The 21,260-nt window shown below is 40.1% G+C and overlaps 1 protein-coding gene across 3 annotated transcripts in view; it reads left to right on the top strand.

Annotated features, from left to right (window-relative positions):
- The window catches only part of RABGAP1L (RAB GTPase activating protein 1 like), a 527,154-nt gene that overhangs the window by 380,154 nt on the left and 125,740 nt on the right, over positions 1-21,260 (top strand). For all 3 annotated transcript variants that reach the window (XM_060197904.1, XM_060197905.1, XM_060197906.1), the window contains exon 18: positions 187-228. In XM_060197904.1, the coding sequence (XP_060053887.1) occupies positions 187-228 (42 nt within the window). The remainder of the gene's footprint in view (positions 1-186; positions 229-21,260) is intronic.

Below are 21,260 nucleotides of genomic sequence, written 5' to 3'. Positions count from 1 at the left end.
AACCAGAGCACCATTCAACCCTGGTTTATGTTAGTGCTGGGGATTGAAACTGGGACCTCAGAGCCTTAGACATGAGTCTTTTTTGCATAACCATTATACTGTCTCCCCAGATCTCTGGAAAAATTCTTAACACTGTAATTAATGATAGCTGCAGTACTGATTTTGATTACCTTCTTTTTGTTTTAGGGTTTGAACATAATCTTTCATGTAGCCTTGGCTCTCCTGAAGGTAAGTCTGTTTTTAATTTTTAATTGACCAAACTTTTTTTTTCAAGCCTCTGCCCTTTCAACTATCAGAATGCAATTGAAAATCTTTGACTGATTCTAGTTTCTTGAACATGCAAATATATTTCTGTGACACTCCATTCCTTACACTGTTGTTGTTTTTTATATAAATATCCTTTTGCTGTTGTTTGCTTATAGTTTATTTTTCTTGTAATTCTTTAATCTTGTTACCATAGCAGACCTTCTAGAAACACATGAAGATCTTTTTATTCCTATGAGTTAGATGATGTTAAGAGAAAACATTAGTACCTATTTTCTGTCAAAATGATGGCAGTCTTTTTCTTAAAACACTTTTTACCTTAATAACATCCCTGGAGGTACTTAAACATATAATTGAATTATTAGAAAGCTTCTGTAATATACTGACTAAAAAAGAAACAGCTACATTTCAGTTTGCAGTGCTTTCTCTAATAGCTAGAAATTTATAAGACGCTTTAGAATTCAATTATAATTACCCTGTTGGATTTTATATCAACACATAATTGCGGCTTTAACAATGTACTAACAGCAAAACATTTGCTGCAGAGTTGGTGAAAATAACCCTGTTACTTCAGTCAAAGATGATGACATTTTGTTATTGAAGGTGCTAATTGCCTTGTTTGTAACAGATGCTGATAACCCGTTCTTTGTAAAATATAGTGGCTACATTTGCAGGCACTGTAGTGGCGGTGAGCTATGCTGACACATATTTGGAGAAATGTGAATTTGTACCCCGAGACAGCAACTGTCTTATAATACATTTCCCTAGTTATAAATATATATATATATATATATATATATATATATATATATATATATATATATTTACTGGACTCTTGCATATTTGGCTCTAATCTCAGCTAGGGCCTTGGGAAACTGAATGCTCAGACCCTGGCTTTAGAGATAATACAACCTAGTTTATGGAATTGTTGTTGTACATAAATGTGTTTAATATGTCTAGACAATTTTATTGCTTAAACAGTATTTACTGCCATTGTTGTGATCACTACTGTACTTGCAGGGTAACTCAGAATTTGTATCTAAGTTATTCATCATTCTCCTGAATTTCCCCAAAGATGGTGATTTGGTATTATTAGAAAACTTACATATCTAGCCATTAACTCTTTTATCTGTAAATAAAGGCATCTAATAAGGCCCTTCAGTGCCCTGCATCTCTTATTCTGTTAAACACGTGTAGAACTTAAGAAACAACTGAAAGGGGAAGCACAAAGTAAAATTTGAACTGGTGGTGTATTGCACCAAAGCAAAGAACCCTGGGGAAAGAGGGCAGAAGGGGTTGAGATTCAGGTTCTGGTACACAGTGATGGACCTAATTTGGGGTTGAGAGCGTTCTTGCAGACACCTATTGTGGTGAGATGAGAAACTGTACCCATGTGCCAACAACTGCACTGTAAACCATTAACCTCCCAATAAAAAAGGAAAGGAAAAAACATGGTTTCTGTGAAGTTCATAAAATGTACTTTGAACTATTCTTTAAACCATTTTGAGTTTAGATACAGCTAATTCTTGTGCCATAGCTGTTTTAGAAGTTGGCAAACTTTCGATATTAATGTATTTGCACATATCTTCTAATGAAGTCAGGGGTTTCTGCATCTAATTTTTTTCTTATTAGTAAGAGATCAAAACCCCAAATGTTATAAATGCTATCTGTATAGAGCCCAAATAAAACTTTCAGAATGCCCATAAGTGCACATAGTGCAAAGTGTAAGGACCGGCACAAGGATCCCCATTGAAGCCCCCAACTCCCCACCTGCAGGGGGGTTGCTTCACAAGTAGTGAAGCAGGTCTGCAGGTGTCTTTCTCTCTCCCTCTCTCTCTCTTCTTCCTCTTTCAGTTTCTCTCTGTCCTATCCAACAACAACAGCAGCAGCAGTAATAGCAACAGCAATAACAACAACAACGGGAAAAAGATGGCCTCCAGGAGCAGTGGATTTGTAGTGGAGGCACTGAGCCCCCAATGATAACTCTTGTGGCAAAAAAAAAAAAAAAAAAAAGACTTTCAGAATACCTAAGCAGTGAAAGTATTATGTAATGCAGACTAAAACCAATATTAAATCATAAAGTAAGTTAAGGAAGTGGAACACAGCTCTGATTTTTTTTTTCTGTCATGCCTATTTTTTCTCTTTTTAATTCTCAGCTATTACATCTTTCCCAAAATGTCAGTCTTTGGAATTTTAGAAAGGCAAGGTGTATGCAGACAGGTCCCAGATTTCATCCATGACCCCGCCACCATATACCAGAGCTGAGTGGTCCTCTGATAAAAACAGCACCTAGGAAGGAAGGGAAAGGGAGGAAGACCAAAACACCATTCCTTGTTTTACTGTTGACCTTTCATTATTGGTGTTCTCAGGACATGCTTGGCATGGCTTTTGAGTGCTACCCAGAACTACCCTGTGAGTATCAGACAGTACTCTGTATCAACCAAACACTTTACCTGGTTATCTTCTGACCGACAGGGGCTTGAGGGGTAGGGTGGAATATCATTTCCTTTTACTTCAGGACATGTTAATCCAGACATGACTCATACAGAGGACATTCTGTACCAACCCACCAACCATTCTCTAAGTATATCTCCCAGAACCTGTGAAGTGCATTGTATGCTACTAACATTTTGTTGTTGTTGTTGCTCAGGAAATGGCTTTTGAGCATCAGTTTTGAATCAGGCACAGTAAATAATGATAAGAAGACACTTTAAAGGCACAGTCCCTTTCCTTATTTTATTTAAATCTTCTTAACACTTTCTCTCACTTATCCCCTTCCTCAAAAAGAAAGAAAAAAAAATCTGTCCACTGATCCACAAAAGGAGACTATGCCAATTTATTTTATTATGTCATGGTATAGAACTCACAGTGATTCTTTACTGTTAATGTACTTTAGAATTATCTAAGTCCTGGGGGCTGTGGGCAGTGGTGCACCTAGTTAAGCACACATATTACCAAGCATAAGGACCCAGGTTCAAGCCCCCACTCCCTGTATGCAGGGTGTCTGCTTCACAAGTAGTGAAGCAGGTCTGCAGGTGTCTATCTTTTTCTCCCTCTCTCAATTTCTCTGTCCTAATAAAAATTAGAATAATAAAAAGGAAAAAAAATGACTCCCAGGAGCAATGGATTCATAGTTCTGGCACCAAACCCCAGAAATAACCCCAGTGGCAAAAAACAAAACAAAACAAAAAAAAAACCATCTAAGTCCCAAGATGTTTATTAAAAGTGAACATTCTTGAATTCTTTGTCCCACACATACCCTCTCCCAAGCTGGTAAAGGCAGTTTTCCAGAATCAAAGAAGTGAATAGGAAGACCTAAATGTTGCTTAAAGCAGAGGTTCTTAGCCCTGAGTGTCATAACCACCTCTGTATTATAATTGACTTAGTTTTCTTTGTTTTGCATTTTATTTATGATAGAGACAGAAATTGAGAGGGGAAGGGCAGAGAGAAGGAGAGAGACTTGGAACTCAGTTGCCCCCTGCAGGTGGGAACTGGCTTTAAACCTGGGTCCTTATGTACTATGTGTTCACCCTACCAGGTGCACCACTGCCCAGTCTCGTAGATTTGACTTAGTTTTCTTTATTTTTTTTAAATTTTAAATTTTTTAAATTGTCTTTATGTATTAGATAGAGATAGTTAGAAATGAGATGGGAGATAGAGAGGGAGAGAGACAGAGAGACACCTGCAGCCCTGCTTCACCACTTGCAAAGATTTCCCCTTGCAGGTGGGGACCAGGGACTCGAACCTAGATCCTTGAACATTGCAGCATGTGCACTCAACCAGATGTGCCACCACCCGGCCCTGACTTGACCTAGTTTTCTGACTCTGAGTTGTATAATTTCATTTGAATATCTGGGTGAGACCAAATCATCAGTATTAAAAACAAACTAAGAAAAACTCCTCAGTGATTCCAGTGTATACCTGAGCACCTATTACAGTGTGATAGAACACTGAAAAATATATTATACAGTGTACAGAAAGAATAAGGAAAAGAGAAGACACAGCTGTTATGAGAATAGGCATTTGCAGTCACAGTTAGGAACAGTTATTTCACATTTTTTTTGCAACTGCTGAGTCATCTGTTTTGTTTCCATGTTGTTCCATCTCTATGCTCAATTAATCAGATTGTAGCAACTGCTCGGGTGGGATTGTGAACATCTCCTCTAGGTTGTTGAGAACTATTAGGGATATTTCCTTGAAGAGAAAAGGTAAAAGAGGTACCTGGTTTGGAGTGTTGAACTACCTAGGGTTGTTTGAACCATGCAAGTCAATTTATAAAGCATGATTCATGCACCATTGGCACTTTAGAAAGAAGTATCAATCCATACTTCAGAAACCTGGGGATGACATATGAATATTATACAGGGTTAAAAACCAGAAGTGGGGAGTCGGGCGGTAGCACAGCAGGTTAAGCACAGGTGGTGCAAAGCGCAACAACCGGCATAAAGATCCTGGTTCAGGCCCCCAGCTCCCCACCCGCAGGGGAGTCAATTCACAGGCAGTGAAGTAGGTCTACAGGTGTCTTTCTCTTCCCCTCCTCTCTCCATTTCTCTCTGTCCTGTCTAACAACAACAACAACAAAGAAAAACAAGGGCAACAAAAGGGAAAATAAGTAAGTAAATAATTAAAAAAAAAAAACCAGAAGTGAACAGAAAAAATGCCTTGATTAGGGTGTGTGGGGGCAGTTGGGGAGGAGTTGTAATTTCCACTCTTCCTGATCTTTGATTCACCAACTAGGGTTTTTAAGTTCTTATTTCTGTACTTAGAGATGGTGACATAAGGAAGAATGAAATTAGCACTGTAGTTACTGTTCACTTTACAGAATTAGAAGTCTACAGATGTGGGGAAAATAAAAGTGAAGCAACCTACCATAAGTATTCATTTGGACATGCAATGGGATTTTTTTTTTTTTTTTTTGCACATTAATTTTACAGTATAACAGTCTTGAAGGAATGCTCTTCATCCTGTTGGTGGCAGCAAAGCACTGCTCTTTCAAAACAGCATTCATGTGGCACTCCTTTCCTATGGCACTGATCTGGGACATCCATGTTTCCTATATGGCTCTTCATTTTGATGAAATTCTCTCCATCTCTGTCCTTCCCTACTGTGGTCCTGTCTTTAATGAAAGCAGGAAAGCTTTTCCACAGGTAGACAAGGACCTTTCTTGTTCATAGACAAGGGCCTTCCAGGCTGAATGAACAACATACAGAGGAAACAAGAAAGATGGTTTCTCTTTCCTGCCTCCGGACTTCCCACCTACATCCTTAGTCCCATCTTTTATTATTTTTTTATTTTTTATTTTTATTTATTTATTTTATTTTATTTTTTAACCAGAGCACTGTTCAGCTCTGGCTTATGGTGGTGCAAGGGATTGAATCTGGGACTTTGGAGCCTCAGGCATGAGAGTCTGTTTGCATAACCATTATGCTATCTACCCTCCGTAGTCCCATCTTTTCTATCTCCTCTGCAAAAGCTGTGATGGTTGGTTGAATGATATCCAATAGATACAGAGTGAGAACCTGTAGCCAACAGACTCTTAATTCAGGGTGATTGTGACCAGGGCTTTTACAGAGAGATTGGGAGCCCAGGCACAGTGCCAGACTCCTGAGGGAACCAAGAAAGCTGTTCCACAGGTAGAGACTGAACATAGACAAGGATCTTCCAGGCTGAATGAACAACATGCAGAGGAAGCAAGAGAAATGGTTTCACCTCTACCCCCCCTCCTCTTCTTCCTCTTCTTCTCCCTCCTCTTCTTTTGTTGTCTCCTCCTCCTCCTCCTCCTCTTCTTTTTTATTGCCACGAGGATTATCACAGGGGTTCAGTGTCAGCACTATGAATCTACTGCTCTAGCAACCATTTTTTCCTTCCCCCCCTTTTCTATTTTATTGGATAGGACAGAGAAATTGAAAGAGGAAGGGAGGAATAGAGAGGAAGAGAGAAAGACATCTACAGACCTGCTTCACTGTTTATAAAGCACCCCTTCCTTCAGGTGGGGAGCTTGAACCCAGGTCCTTGTACGTGGCATTATGTGCTCTTAACTGGGCATGACACTGCCTGCCTCCCCCACCTCCTTTCTTTTTAATGCCACTAGGGTTATGACTTGAACTCAGTGCCTGCATGACAAACCCACTGCTCTCAATGGCCTTTTCTTTTTTCCTTTTTTTTTAACCTCTGTTTTTGAGTACAGACAAGGTTTTTTATTTTTATTTATAAAATGGAAATATTGACAAGACTAAAGGATAATAGTGGTACATTTCCACACAGTACCCACCCCTGGAGCTCCATATCTAATCCCCTCCCTTGATGGCTTCCCTATTCTTTATCCCTCTAGGAATATGGACCCAGGATCATTTTAGGGTGCAGATGGTGCAAGGTCTGGCTTCTGTAATTGCTTCTCTGCTGAACATGGGCATTGGCAGGTTGATCCATGCTCCCAGTCTGTCTCTCTCTTTCCCTAGTGGGACAGGGATCTGAAGAGGCAGGGCTTCAAGACACATGGTGGGGTTGTCTGCCTAGAGAAGTCAGGTTGGCATCATGGTATCATCTGGAACCTGGTGGCTGAAAAAGAGTTAACATATAAAGCAAAACAAATTGTTGACTAATGAACCTAAAGGCAATAATATTGCAGATGAAGATTTGGGGTCTCAGTTTTTGGAAAAAGCTAGTAGGTCTATTTTAGATATATTCCAAGGGGCCCCTGACTTAACTAGTTTTTGCCTGTCACTGACAGCTAATATGCAGATAGACCCAGGTTATTGTCTGGGAAGATGGTGTCATAGTGGAAAAAGAACTAGAAGGCTGGATCAGGGAAGAGAGTAGCTCCCAAATATGGGGAAAATATATAGATATTATTAATTGTAAACTCCATCAGTTTGATCTGGGGCCTATACTCAGCACAGGAGGCTATGTAACCTCTGCATCCCTGTAGGTCTGAGCTCACTTTCTGTGGTCACAGCTAGGAACATTCCAGGCTGCACTGATTTCAGGACCCATCTTCCTTTAGTAGGTAGAGTATGTTGTCCAGCCTCCCTTCAGAGAATGGAGCATTCCCTACCATTGTTGATCAACATAGAGGGCACAGTCCTATTGGGGCCCAGAAAGGGGTCCATTATGTTCTTCCTGATGGAGATGACCAGTGACAGTGGTGAGAGGGATCTGTTAGAAGAGAAAGATACTGGCAGTACTGTTTCATAGCTCATGAAACTTCATGAGTATGGGGCTTGAACCAGGGCCTTGCATGTAGTAATATGTGCACTCTACCAGGTGTGCCAGTGGCTGGCCCCGAAGATGATTTCTAAGACTGAATTCTGTTTTATTATGTGAGTCATTACTCTGTATGTGTGATACATGCATGCACATTCAAACATACATAATCACACTTTGTATCTACATAAGTCTATCTCGGTCAGACCTTTCATGAACAGATAAGAATCATATCAGTAATTAGCACGTGTTGTTTAAATGCTGGCCTGAAATTTATCCTTGACTATATTATATAAAAGAGTTTATAAAGCAGTATCACTTTTTGGAGCAAAATAATACATGGTTTACTATACTTATAAAGGATTATAAGCAAACAATTTCCCAACCCCTTGAAAAACCCTTTAGTATGAACAACTCACTGACACATTAGTGAAATGTTACTCTGTGTGTGTGTGTGTGTGTGTGTGTGTGTGTGTACCAGTTGGTGTATACAGCACACACATCTGAACTACCATCTTTCTAGATACCCAAGAAATACTTTGAAGCTGCACTTTAGAAGGCTGAGAGCTAGAGATCAAGTGGTGGCTCACCTGGTGAGGACACACATTATTGTGTACGATCACCCAGGTTCAGTCCCTCATCTCTACCTGCAATGGGGATACCTCATGAATGGTGGTTCAGTGCTACAGATGTCTTTCCTTTTCTCTCTCTCTTTCTAGCTCTGTTTCTCACCTATCAAAAAGAAACAAATGATCACTGGGAATGGTGGAATAGTACAGGCACTGAGCCCCAATGATAACCCTAGTGGCAAAAAACAAAGAAAGAAAACTGTAATGATTAGGCAATTGTTTAGCATTGACCATTTGTGCTGAACTCGCATGGTTACAAAAAACTACATAAAATGAATGCTAAGATACTTTTGATTTTCCCAAGCACTTAACAGTATGCTAGTTAATTTGCTAAGCACTTTTAAACTAGTCTTCAAGATCTGTAATCGATTAATTAATTAATTAAATAATTATTGCCACCAGGGTGCTCTGTGCCTTTTTCCCCTCCCTTTTCTTTCTCTCCCCTTTCTTCCACTCTTTTTTTCCCCTCTTTCTTTCTATTTTTTATTTGATAAATCAGAGAGAAGTTGAGAGGGGGAGTGGAGATAGTCTGGGAAAGAGGAAGATAGCCACCTGCAGACCTGCTTCACCACTCATGAAGTGTCCCTCTGCAGTTGGGGAGTGGGGACTTAAACTTGGGTTCTTGCATATGATAACAAGTATGATCAATTGAGTGTACCACCACTCATCCTCAAGATAATTAAATTTTTTAATTGTAATGAAATAACAAGAGATATAATTTATCTCGTTATTTATATCATTTTTTTCACCTCCAGTGTTATCACTGAGGCTCTGTGCCTATACCATGAATCCACTGCTCCGGCTATTTTCTTCCATTTTTGTTGTTGTTGTTGTTGTTGTTGTTGCTGCTGCTGTTGTTGTTATTGGATGGGACAGAGAGAAATAGAAAGGGGGGGAGAGAAAGATAGATACCTGCTGACCTGCTTCACCACTTGTGAAGCAACCCCCCTGCATGTGGGAGCTCAGGGCCCGAATTGGGATCCTTGCACTATTCCCTGCACTTTGCACTTTGAGCATTTAACCTGGTGTACCATTGCTCCATCCCCATACTTTACTCTTTTAACAGTTTCTGAGTAAAGTTTGGTGACTTGAAGCATTCACATTATTGTGTATTCATCACTACCATCCATGTCCAGAACTTTCTCAACTCTCCGGAAAGTAAGTCTGAGGCCTTAATTAAGCAATAACTTTTCATTTCTCCTATCTCCAGACCCTGCCTACCTTTCTACATTCTGTTGATAAATTTGTCTCCTTTAGGTACCTAATATAAGCAGAATCATACAACATATATCTTTTTTATTTTTAAAAAATTTATTATTGGATAGAGAGAAATTGAGAGGGATGGGGAAGTTAGAGAGGGAGAAAGACAGAAAGGCACCTGCAGCCTGTTTCACCACTTGTGAAGTTTTCCCCCCGCAGGTGCTTGAACCTGGGTCCCTGTGCACTGTAATGTGTGTGCTTAACCAGGTGCATCACCACCTGGTCCCACATTTGTCCTTTTGTAACTGACTTATTTCAGTAAACATAGTATATAACCTTTATTTTTAATAACTGCTATCAAGGTCGGCAGAATCAACATCTCCATTTTATGGCTGAGGAGTCAAAGACTGAAATGTTCGAGAGCTTGGCTAAAGTTATTCAGTTAGGTGACTATCACAGGTTAAATACTGAACTGTTTTATCTTCCTTGGTCACATAAACTTACAATAAGTAATTAAATATAATATTCAGATTCAGAATGAGGCCTATCTTTACTACAGAACAAGTGTTTTTTAGCTCTAAGCTGTGGGTTGTGTGTTTTAGGTCTCCTACTCACCCTGTGGAGCAGAGATTTTGATTTCCCAGAAGTTATCTCCCAAAGTGCCATGCATTTACAGACGTATACATACCAGGAGATCCGTAAACTGTGGTGAAATAAATACATTTACGTTTCACCAGTCTAGGTTGCCATTAGACTAGGAATGAAAGGAAGTTTTGTTTGTTTGTTTAGTTTTTTAAATATTTATTTATTTATTCTCTTTTGTTGCCCTTGTTTTATTGTTGTAATTATTATAGTTGTTGTTATTGATGTCATTGTTGTTGGATAGGACAGAGAAAAATGGAGAGAGGACGGGAAGACAGAGAGGGAGAGAGAAAGATAGACACCTGTAGACCCGCTTCACCGCTTGTGAAGCAACTTCCCTGCAGGTGGGGAGCCGGGGGCTTGAACTGGTATCCTTACGCCAGTCCTTGAGCTTTGCACCATATATGCTTAACCTGCTGCGCTACCACCCGACTCCCTGTTTGTTTGTTTTTATCCCAGTTATTTGAACTGTCATGGAAGGAAAAGTTTTCCTTCACTCAGAGTCTCTGGCAAGATCTGACAAGTAAGGTGGGAGGGGGGGCTGTTCGGTGGTGCACCTGGTTAAGTGTATGTAGTACTAAGTGCAAGTACCTACACAAATATCTGGGTTTTAAGCCCTCAGTTCCCTACCTGTAGGGGGAACATTTCATGAATGGAAAAGCAGGTCTGCAGGTGTTATATTTTCTTTCTCCCTCCCTCTCTGTCTCCCCCTTCTCTCAATTTCTTTCTGTCCTATCCAATAAAGTGAAAAAAATGACTGCCAGGAGCAGTGGGTTCATAGTACAAGCACTGAACCCCAGTGATAACCCTGGAGGCAAAAAAAAAAAAGTAAGCTAGTAGACATTAACAGATGATGATCATATCTGTAAATGTTATATTTATTTACTTACCATGAATTTATGTAACCAGAGAAGATAAAAGTTTTATAAAAGTACAGTTCAGTATTTAACCTGAGGGTTTTAATGCTATGTTTGATGAAGACTGTGTAGTCATAGAAAGATTATAAGATAAAGGGTTAGTAACTGTATGTCATAAATGGGGAGGTGGGGCACACAAGGCTTGTTTATTTGCATTCTTCTCAGTGTCCCTCTGTCGTAGGTAAAGATCTTTGGAGAGGGACAGGAAATAGCTCACCCAGTAGAATGTACACTTTACCATGTGTAAGAGCCCAGGAGAGTCCCTGTCCACTAATAGGAGTATCTGCACAGGGATAATACCACAAGCAGTAGAGCAATGCTGTGGTATCTCCCTCTGTTTTTTTTTTCTTTCCCACCAGGATAACTGCAGGGGCTTGGTGCCTGCACATAGACTCCACTACTACCAGTGACCTTTCTTTTTCTCTTTTCTTTTTCTTACACAGAGAGAAATAAAGACAGAGAAAGAGAGACACCTGCAGCACTGCTCTACCACCATTGGAGTTTCCTCCCTATGGGGTGGGAGGTGGTAGGGGCTTGAACCTGGGTCTTGATGCATGGTAACATGGGTAATCTACCAGGTGTGCCACCACCTGCCACCTCTCATCCTCTTTGAGAGAGATAAAGAGATTCTCCCCAGAATAGCAGAATCATGTAGGTGCCAAGCCTTACTGATAACCCTAGAAGGGAGGGGGAAAGTGATTCTTCTAATGTAGATACACCATCTTCACATGAGGATCTAGAGCCACATTAGGATAGGATGTCAAGGGACAGTTGGAGAGAACGTCCAGCATCTGCTGTTTTCTCAGAAATGGCTTCAGCTTGAAATACTCATTATGTGAGGTTCCATAATTGGGGGTAACTTGTATTGAATCCTGCATGGTCAATGAGTGTTGTCCCAATTTAAAATGTCACACTGGTGGTGTTATGGGAGGTGGCGCCGTGGATAAAGCACTGGACTCTCAAGCATGAGGTCCTGAGTTCAGTCCCTGGCAGCACATTACCAGAGTGATATCTGGTTCTTTCTCTCTCCTATCTTACTCATGAATAAATAAATTAATTCTTTTTTAAAAAAAATGTCACTGGTAGAATATGATGGAAGCTGAGAGAGAGAAAGCAACTGAGAAGCATAGTTAGTTCAACAAATAATACAATCTTGTTTAAGAAAAAACAAATTCACTGTGAAGAATGAATACAAGGGGCCAGCAAAATAGCTTGTTTGCATAGTATGCTGCATGTGCATGACCCAGGTTCAAGCTGGGCCCCCACCACATTAAAGGAAGCTTTGATGCTGTGCTTTCCCTCCCTTCCTCTTTCCACCTCCCTCCCTCCCTCCCTTCCTTTTTTTCTCCTCTCCCCATCTCTTCCCCCCTCACTCTTCTCTCTCCCTCTCCTTCTTCCTCTCTCCCTCTCCTCCAACCTCTCTCTCTCCTCCATCCTCTCCCTCTCACCCCTTCCTGTCTCTATATCTGAATAAAGTCATCCTAGAGTGGTAAGGCCCTGAATGACACCCCCCCAAAAAAAAAATGTTGTCTGGGGAAATAGCTTGATTGGTAGTGTACAGGCCTTACATGCCTGAGACTCTTAGTTCAGTGCCTGACATTGCAAATTCTTGAGTGGTTCTCTGACTTTTCTCCCTTTCTCTCTTCCTATATCTACTGTGAAGCTCTCTATCTTATATGAAATAAATAAAAGAAATTTTATTTAAAAATACCATGACACTAAGATGTTCTCTCTCTCTTGACAAGCTAGAGTTAATATTTGATTCCTGAGTTCTGCCTAAATCCTCTTTAATGCCCTATTCAAACCTTTTTCACTCTGCCAATCACTGGGTGGAACCGATCACAGGGAAATATTAGCAGGAGACTTTTGTCTGAGGAAGTTACTGCTCAGTAAGTTTTTATGACCCTTTTTTTTTTTAGCCTGCCAGAGTGTCTGGTATTGCTTTTCAGCATGAAATGGGCTAATTTTGTTTGTTAAAGTGCTGACAGGTTTGATGACTCACTGTAGGAATCAATAGATATTGTAACCACAATAGTATAATCAGTCAGAGGAAATTCACCTGAAGCCCACAAAATTTTATTTTATATTTGGACTATGTGGGTTGAGAAAATATTGAAATAATATAGAGAAATACAATTACATTTTTTTCTCCTTTGTTGTTTCCCTTTGACTGTGGTGATTTGGCTTTTGCAAAGCTAAATGAATGCAGAACATAATAATTTATTTGTGGTATGTGTGCTGTTGATTAGTGAAGACATAGGCTAATTTATTTAAGAAAGAGAAAGAACTAATGAGTGGGAAACCATAAAAAGTATAGTAGTTTAATTAAGGTTGTTATTTCTTTCACACATACTAGTCCAGAAAGAAGAATTGGCTCCAAAAGCAGACCTATCAGCTCCCTGAGATCACTCAGGGGCTTAAGGTCTACTTCTATATTTTGCCCCACCATCTCCTAGGATATTTTCCTCAAATATGTGATTAAAGCAGGATCAGTGCTGCATCAATTACCATGAATGAAAAGGAAACTAGAATGTGAGGAGACTGGTAACTGCTGTTCAAGACAAGTTAGGAGATTGTTCTAATAGTCTGGGGAGAAATAACCAACTTTCTTTAACCAGGAAGGGAGGGACTCACCAGGCAGTATAATTCCGTGTCAGAGGCATAGAAGCATGTGGGTGGGGCAGAAGATGAACATGAAAACCCTCAATTTTTTTTTCCACCTTCATTCTCACTCTTGTCCTCTTTCTTAAAAATTTTTATATCTGGAGTCATGCGATAGTGCAGCGGGTTAAGCACAGGTGATGCAAAGCGCAAGGACCGGCCTAAGGATCCCGGTTCGAGCCCCCGGGATCAAGCCCATCTGCAAGGGAGTCGCTTCACAGGCAGTGAAGCAGGTCTACAGGTGTCTATCTTTCTCTCCCCCTCTATCTTCCCCTCCTCTCTCCATTTCTCTCTGTCTTATTCAACAACAATGACATCAATAGCAACAACAATAAAACAACAAGGGCAACAAAAGGGAATAAATAAATATATTTTTTAAAAGTTTTATATCCTGTTATCTCTTCAACATTAGGGAAAAGCATTGTACTTAAGTTGTTTTTGCAGAGAACACAGACTACTGGACCTTCCATTATCTCATATATCACTCACTTAATGATAACTAGGGTGTGCCTGGATAATTAATCAGCCCTTGCTGTATTCCACTGAGTGTATTATGGTTTGAATTCCACTAATAGACTTTAAGAGAAAGTGACCATACCAGCTGGTCTTTTTACTAGACTTCATGCCTCAGGGTTAACAACTTTGAGAGGGCATTATGCCCTTCTGTGAGTGCATTCCCATTTCCTCCATGCTGTGCCTCCCAGACCAGGCTAAGGACACTGTGTCTAGCAGTTTTGTATCAACGATTTACACAAAGAACATGTAGATGGGAAGTTACACAAAGATAACCAAGAGCTGTTTTGCTTTCCTGATGCTTTTCAAATTCACGCATGGTTCTGTTTCCATGGCAACTGTGGGACCAGGCTCTCCTTTTCTCACATATGGCTGACTGTAGAAGCTTAAGACTTGTGTGCCTTCACTCTCTTCCTCTCCCAAACTCTCTTGCCCTCTGCTACCAGATCAATCTTTTTAAATAACTGTCTTTCTTGTGTTATTCCTCTGTCTATTGTCCCACTTAAGTCCTTCCTCTGGTATTCCATCACCAGACTATGCCTCAGATGTGCCTACAGACACATTGATACACATTTCTGTGGACCCTTAACGTACACTATGGTAGTTCTTGTCCACCCTGTATAGTCTCTAATACTACTGAGGGAGACAACATTATGGGCTGGATTTGTATCCAGTGACACCTGGCTCCAGGGTAATGGTATATGCATAAATATTTTAATATTTCTTCATTTGCCTTTTGCCCTGGTTTCCTCTTTTATCTGTTTTTTTAAATCTGGTTTCCTCTTCATCCCTGCTGAGTCTAAGGACTGTTTCTTGTGGTTTCATGACAGTTACATTGTATGTATTATCCAAGATTTGCAGAACATTTTCAAAACCAATATTATATCTTTACTTTTAAATATAGAAGCCTCTCTCTTCTTTAGCAGAACCACAGTGACTCAGCAATTACTTGCATGTCTAAGATGGTCTTTGCATTTTTCTGTGGCTGATGTTTGTGAGGGTTGAGGATTAATAGTAGGTTTTTGGACATGAATCATTTGGCATAACTAATGGCTGTTAATCAATTAGCCAGGTATACTGATTTATTTGAAGTTTGCCCTATTTCTATTATATTCATATATGTTGGATCATGGGAAGAAACAACCTGACATTCATAATATATATGTATTTTTTACACCAGAACACTACACAGCTCTGGTTTATGGTGGTGTGGGGGTTGAACCTGTCATCTGGGAGCTTCAGGTATGAAGCTGTTTAGTCTGTTTAGTCTATGTAACCATTATGCTGTCTCCCCGCCTAGCATATATATATATATATATATATCCTAAGATACTTATTTATTTATTTATTAACTTATTTATTTATTTTCATTACTGGGGCCTTGAGCATGTGAAATTTCACTGCTCCCATATTGCCAGCTAACATTTATTTATTTATCATTCTTTTTACTTTGTACAGAGAGATAGGGAGAGACATCACAGTACTGGCACTTCCTCCAATGCTATGATTTTTTTTTTAGATTTTTAAATATTTATTTATTTATTTCCTTTTTGTTGCCCTTGCTTTTATTGTTGTTGTAATTATTATTGTTGTTGATGTCGTCATTGTTGGATAGGACAGAGAGAAATGGAGAGAGGAGGGGGAAGATAGAGAGGGAAAGAGAAAGACACCTGCAGACCCGCTTCACAGCCTGTGAAGTGAACCCCCTACAGTTGGGGAGCCGGGGGCTGGAACTGGGATCCTTATGCCGGTCCTTGCGCTTTGTGCCACAGGTCCTTAACCAGCTGCGCTACCGCCCAACTCCCCAATGCTATTATTTTTTGTTTGTTTGTTACTGGGGCTTCACCTATCTGGGATGACTTTTACAGATAGAGAGAGACCAAGACAAAGAAGGGAAAGAAATCACATAATGCTGAAGCTTCCTCCAATATGGTGGGTCTGAGGCTCAAGCCTGTGTTATGCATGTGGCAGAGCAGGCAGATTAACCAGATGACCTATTTTGCTGCCCTACCGTGGCACTCTCATGTGGTGCCAGGGCTCAAATCCAGGTTGTACATATGGCAAGATACGTGGCCTACTTGATCTTCTTTAACCAGAGTGCTTCACAGCTCTTACTATTAGTGGTGCTAGGGATTGAACCTGGTATACTTAACTCTTGCTTGCAAGTCCCATTGTGTACAACCACTATGCTAATTCCCTGCCCTCTGCCTTTAAAATTTTTCTTTTCTTTATTATTATTATTTTTTAATATTTATTTATTAATTCCCTTTTGTTGCCCTTGTTGTTTTATTGTTGTTATTGATGTTGTTGTTGGATAGGACAGAGAGAAATGGAAAACAGAGAGGTGGAGAGAAAGATAGAGACCTGCAGACCTGCTTCACCACCTGTAAAGCGACTTCCCCTGCAGGTGGGGAGCCAGGGGCTCGAACCTGGATCCTTATGCCAGTGCTTGCACTATGCGCCACGTGCGCTTAACTGGCTACGCTACCACCCAACTCCCTAAAATTTTTATTTTCAATAGAGACCAAAGCAGTGTTTTATACTTAACTCTGGTAATTGGTGGTACCAAGTACTGCATTTGGAACTTCTGGAACCTCAGGCATAAATGACTGGTGTGCTACCTTCTCTGTACTAGTTTTCTTCCTTCCTTCCTTTCTTCCTTTCTCTCTTTTTAATTTCCATTTTATTTGATAGAACAGAGAGAAATTGAGAGGGGGGAGATAGGGAAAGAGAAAGATAAATACTTGCAGACCTGCTTCACTGCGCATAAAGCATTTCCCTTGCAGGTGTGGAGTGGGGACTTAAACCTGGGTCCTTGCACATGGTAGAGTGTGCTCAACCAGGTGTGCCACCACCCAGACTCCTGCACTACTTCTTTTAACCCTTTAAATTTCTTAAATTTTGATTACCACTATGATAGTTTCGTTTGGTTTCCTCCTCCTTTTTTTGTTTCTCCTACCCCCCCCCCCCTTTTTTCCAGATCCAGGGCCTCACTCATAACTAATTTCACTACTCCATTTCTGGGCCATGCTTTTACACATATAGATAGACAGACAGATGGAAGAACAGACAGACAGCAAGTGAGCAATAAAGACCAATGACCAGTGACATAGTAACTCCCACATGCTGCTGGGCCTCCGACCTGGACACTGTATGTGTCAAAACACATACCCTACCTGGTAAGCTATCTTTTTGGCCTCTCCTCAGTTTCTTTATTTGAATTGTTTTTTAATATTTATTTACTTATTTGTTTCTTCCCTTTTGTTGTCCTTATTGTTTTATTGTTATAGTTATTATTGTTGTTGTTATTCATGTCATCATTGTTGGACAGGACAGAGAGAAATGGAGAGAGGAGGGGAAGACAGAGAGGTTGAGAGAAAGATAGACACCTGCAGACCTGTTTCACCGCCTGTGAAGCGACTCCTCTGCAGATGGGGAACTGGGGGCTTGAACCCAGATCCTTACACCCATCCTTGTGCTTTGTGCCACCTGTACTTAACCCACTGCGCTACCCTCTTTATTTGAAATTTTTAGATAAAGTAGTTGCTTTGTGTCATAAACTGTTTACTTTCTGTAATCATCATACAAGATATACCAATTTAACATGTCTCCATGTTCATAAGGAATGGAGAGGAAGAGGACTAGCTTCAGTGAAAATAGAGAGAGAAAAAAAATCACAATCAAATGATAATAGGCTTATCATTTTGCTACTTCTGAAATTTTTCTAAAGCCATTTGATGTCTTCAGTGTGTTGTATGTGTGTGGTGGTGGTGGTGGAGGAAATAGTCTAGCTGTAACATCTGTTGCCATATGGGTTTCAGAACATGGACTATTTAAAAACATGAATTTTCCCCATATGGACATACTCCTTTTATAAATTTTTAAATTTATTAAATCCAGATGCACTTGCTAGTGTATGGGATGACCCACATAAAAATGCCTTCACTGACTTCTGGAGGTGGGTCTATGGAGCAGCAGCAGCTGTGTTTCTCTCCTCTCCTCTCTCGGGTCAACTAGGAATACCAATGGAGACCACCTGGGACCTCAACAAAACAGGACTAAAATGACTTCAGGAACCCACCAAATCACTCAAATCACCGGTGATTGCAAACACATGTGGCTCATGGACAGAGAGGAGCCTAGGGAGAGACTAAGTGGCTGATAACAGTCCAGTAGTTTACCAGTTGAGGCATCACCTCCAGACTGTTTCACCAACAAAAAGACTGTTGAAGGGAAGAGAGGACTCCCCTAAGACTCACCTAATGCAACTGTGAGTCTCCATTGCTACTGCTCTCAGAATCTAGAGCAGCAGAGGGGGAGGCCCTGTGCTGACACCAGGGGACAGAGAATTAACCAGGAAACTCAAGAGGAGATCTATACCTTGGTGGCCTAGTGGTGGGGCTATGAAAGTCTCTTTGCATAACCATTGGATTATCTCTGCCCCACCCTGCTTTATCTCTTGGTCAGGAGTCAGTGATTAAGCTAAGAAACCTACTTATAGTTTAAAAGCCTACAGGGAAGAAAAAAGGTTTTTAAGCCACTGAGCTCCAACTCAGGGATTAAAATACTGTTGAAACAACTGTCAGTTTCCATAACTGTGAACCCTTTAATTACCTTACTTAGACACAAGTCAATCCAGGCATGAGTGATCAGTAATTTGAAAAGTACTGAGAGAAGGACCTCAAAACATACTATATAAAATGGTTAAACCAACAAGAAGAAATATTGGAGAAATGAACCAGGACAAGAGTCCAGCTAAAAGCCCCCCAAAGGGTGAAGCACAAAATAATGAGGTGAATATCCAAACACTAGCTAAGGAAATAATCACAGGAGTGAGTAAATTGTTTGAAAGAATTGTCATCAGAAATGCAGAAACAACAAATGAGACTCTGGAAGAAAACACTAATTATTTCAAGGTTATTAGAGAGCTGAAAGCTGAAATAGCTGAGCTAAAGAACATAACTAGCTGAACAAGCTAAAACAGTATCAGAACAGGGTAACAAAATAGATGAACTCCAGAAAGCAGTAGAGGGGAGAGAGAATAGAATAAATGAGGCTGAAGACAGAATTAGCAAGATTGAGGATGAATTAGAGACAACTGAAAAAGAAGAGATCTCAAAAAGAGATTAAGAGATACTGAAAACAACAATGGAGACCTATTGGATGACTTCAAAAGAAATAATATACACATTATTGGCTTACCAGAGGAAAAAAGGGAGGGGAAGAAAGGATTCTTCAAGACATAATAGCTGAGAATTTCTCTATTCTAGACAACATAAAAGACATATAGGTTCAAGAAGCCCAGAGGGTCCCAAACAGAATTAACCCAGACTTAAAGACACCAAGACACATCTTACTTAGAATGGAAAGGAATAAGGATAAAGAAAGGATCCTGAAGGCTACAAGAGAAAAACAAAGAGTCACCTACAGAGGAAAACACATAAGATTAGCAGCAGACTTCTCCACACAAACACTACAGGCCAGAAGAGAATGGCAAGATATCTACTGAGTGCTCAATAAGAAAGGCTTTCAACCAAGAAAAAAATCTTCTCAGACAAGCAACAGTTGAAAGAATCAACAATCACCAAGCCTGCCCTGAAAGAAGTTCTGAAAGGTCTCCTATAAACAGTCAGACCACCATAAATATGCCATATATGAACACTAAAAATCTGTAAGAATGGCGTTAAAATATCTTCAGTCTTTGATATTAGTAAATGTTAATGGCCTGAATTCACCTATTAAAAGGCACAGAGTAGTAAGATGGATCAGAAAACACAACCCAACAATATGCTGTCTATAGGAAACCCACCTAACTCAACAAGACAAACACAGACTCATAGTGAAAGGATTGAAAACTATCATACCAGCCAGTGGCCCACAAAATAGAGCAGGAACAGCTATTCTCATATCTGACACGATAGACTTTAAAATAAATAAAATTTAAAAAGATAGAGATGGACACTACTTAATGCTCAGTGGATCAGTCAATCAAGAGGACTAACAGTAATTAACGTCTATGCACCTAAAGACAAGGCATGTAAATACTGATAGAGCTACCGCAATATATTAACAGCAACACAGTCATCGTAGGGGAATTAACATTTTCAAGATGAATTTACTACCCAGAGCCATATACAGATTTAATGCTATCCCCATCAAGATCCCAACCACATTTTTTAGGAGAAAAGAAAAAATGCTACAAATGTTTATCTGGAACCAGAAAACACCTAGAACTGTCAAAACAATCTTGAGAAGAAAGAACAGAATTGGAGGCATCACACTCCCAGATCTCAAATCATATTATAGGGCCCTGTAATAAAAACTGCTTGGTACTGGAACATGAGTAGACACACAGACCAATGGAATAGAATTGAGAGCCTAGAAGTAAGCCCCCACAGCCTATGGGCATCTAGGACATCTAATCGTTGACAAAGGTGCCCAGACTATTAAATGGGAAAAGCAGAGTCACTTCAACAAATGGTGTTGGAAAAAATGGGTTAAAACATGCAGAAGAATGAAACTGAACCACTCTATCTCACCAAATACAAAGGTAAATTCCAAGTGGATCAAGGATTTGGATGATAGACCAGAAACTATCAGATGCTTAGAGGAAAATATTAGCAGAACTCTTTACCGCATAAGTTTTAAAGACATCTTCAGGGAAACCAATCCAAAGAAGACTAAGGCAAGAAGACTAAGGCAAGCATAAACCTATGGGACTACATCAAATTAAAAAGCTTCTGCACAACAAAAGAAACCAATACCCAAACCAAGAGATCCCCTCACAGAATGGGAGAAGATCTTTGCATGCCTTACATCAGACAATAATTTAATAACCAAAATATTTAAAGAGCTTGCCAAACTCAACAAGACAACAAATAACCCCATCCAGAAATGGGGAGAGGACATGGACAGAATATTCACCACAGAAGAGATCCAAAAGGCTGAGAAACACATGAAAAAATGCTCCGAGTCTTTGATTGTCAGAGAAATGCAAATCAAGACAACAATGAGATACCATTTCACTCCTGTGAGAATGTCATACATCAGAAAAGGTAGTAGCAGCAAATGCTGGAGAGGTTGTGTGGTCAAAGGAACCCTCCTGCACTCTGGTGGGAATGTAAATTGGTCTAACTTCTGTGGAAAACAGTCTGGAGAACTCTCAGAATGCTAGAAATGGACCTACCCTATGATCCTGCAATTCCTTTCCTGGGAATATATCCTAAGGAAC

This window comes from Erinaceus europaeus, chromosome 9 (genome assembly GCF_950295315.1).
Source record: "Erinaceus europaeus chromosome 9, mEriEur2.1, whole genome shotgun sequence".
NCBI lineage: Eukaryota > Metazoa > Chordata > Mammalia > Eulipotyphla > Erinaceidae > Erinaceus > Erinaceus europaeus.
Note: the sequence above shows the minus strand (reverse complement) of the source record. Positions and strands in the feature narration are given on the sequence as shown.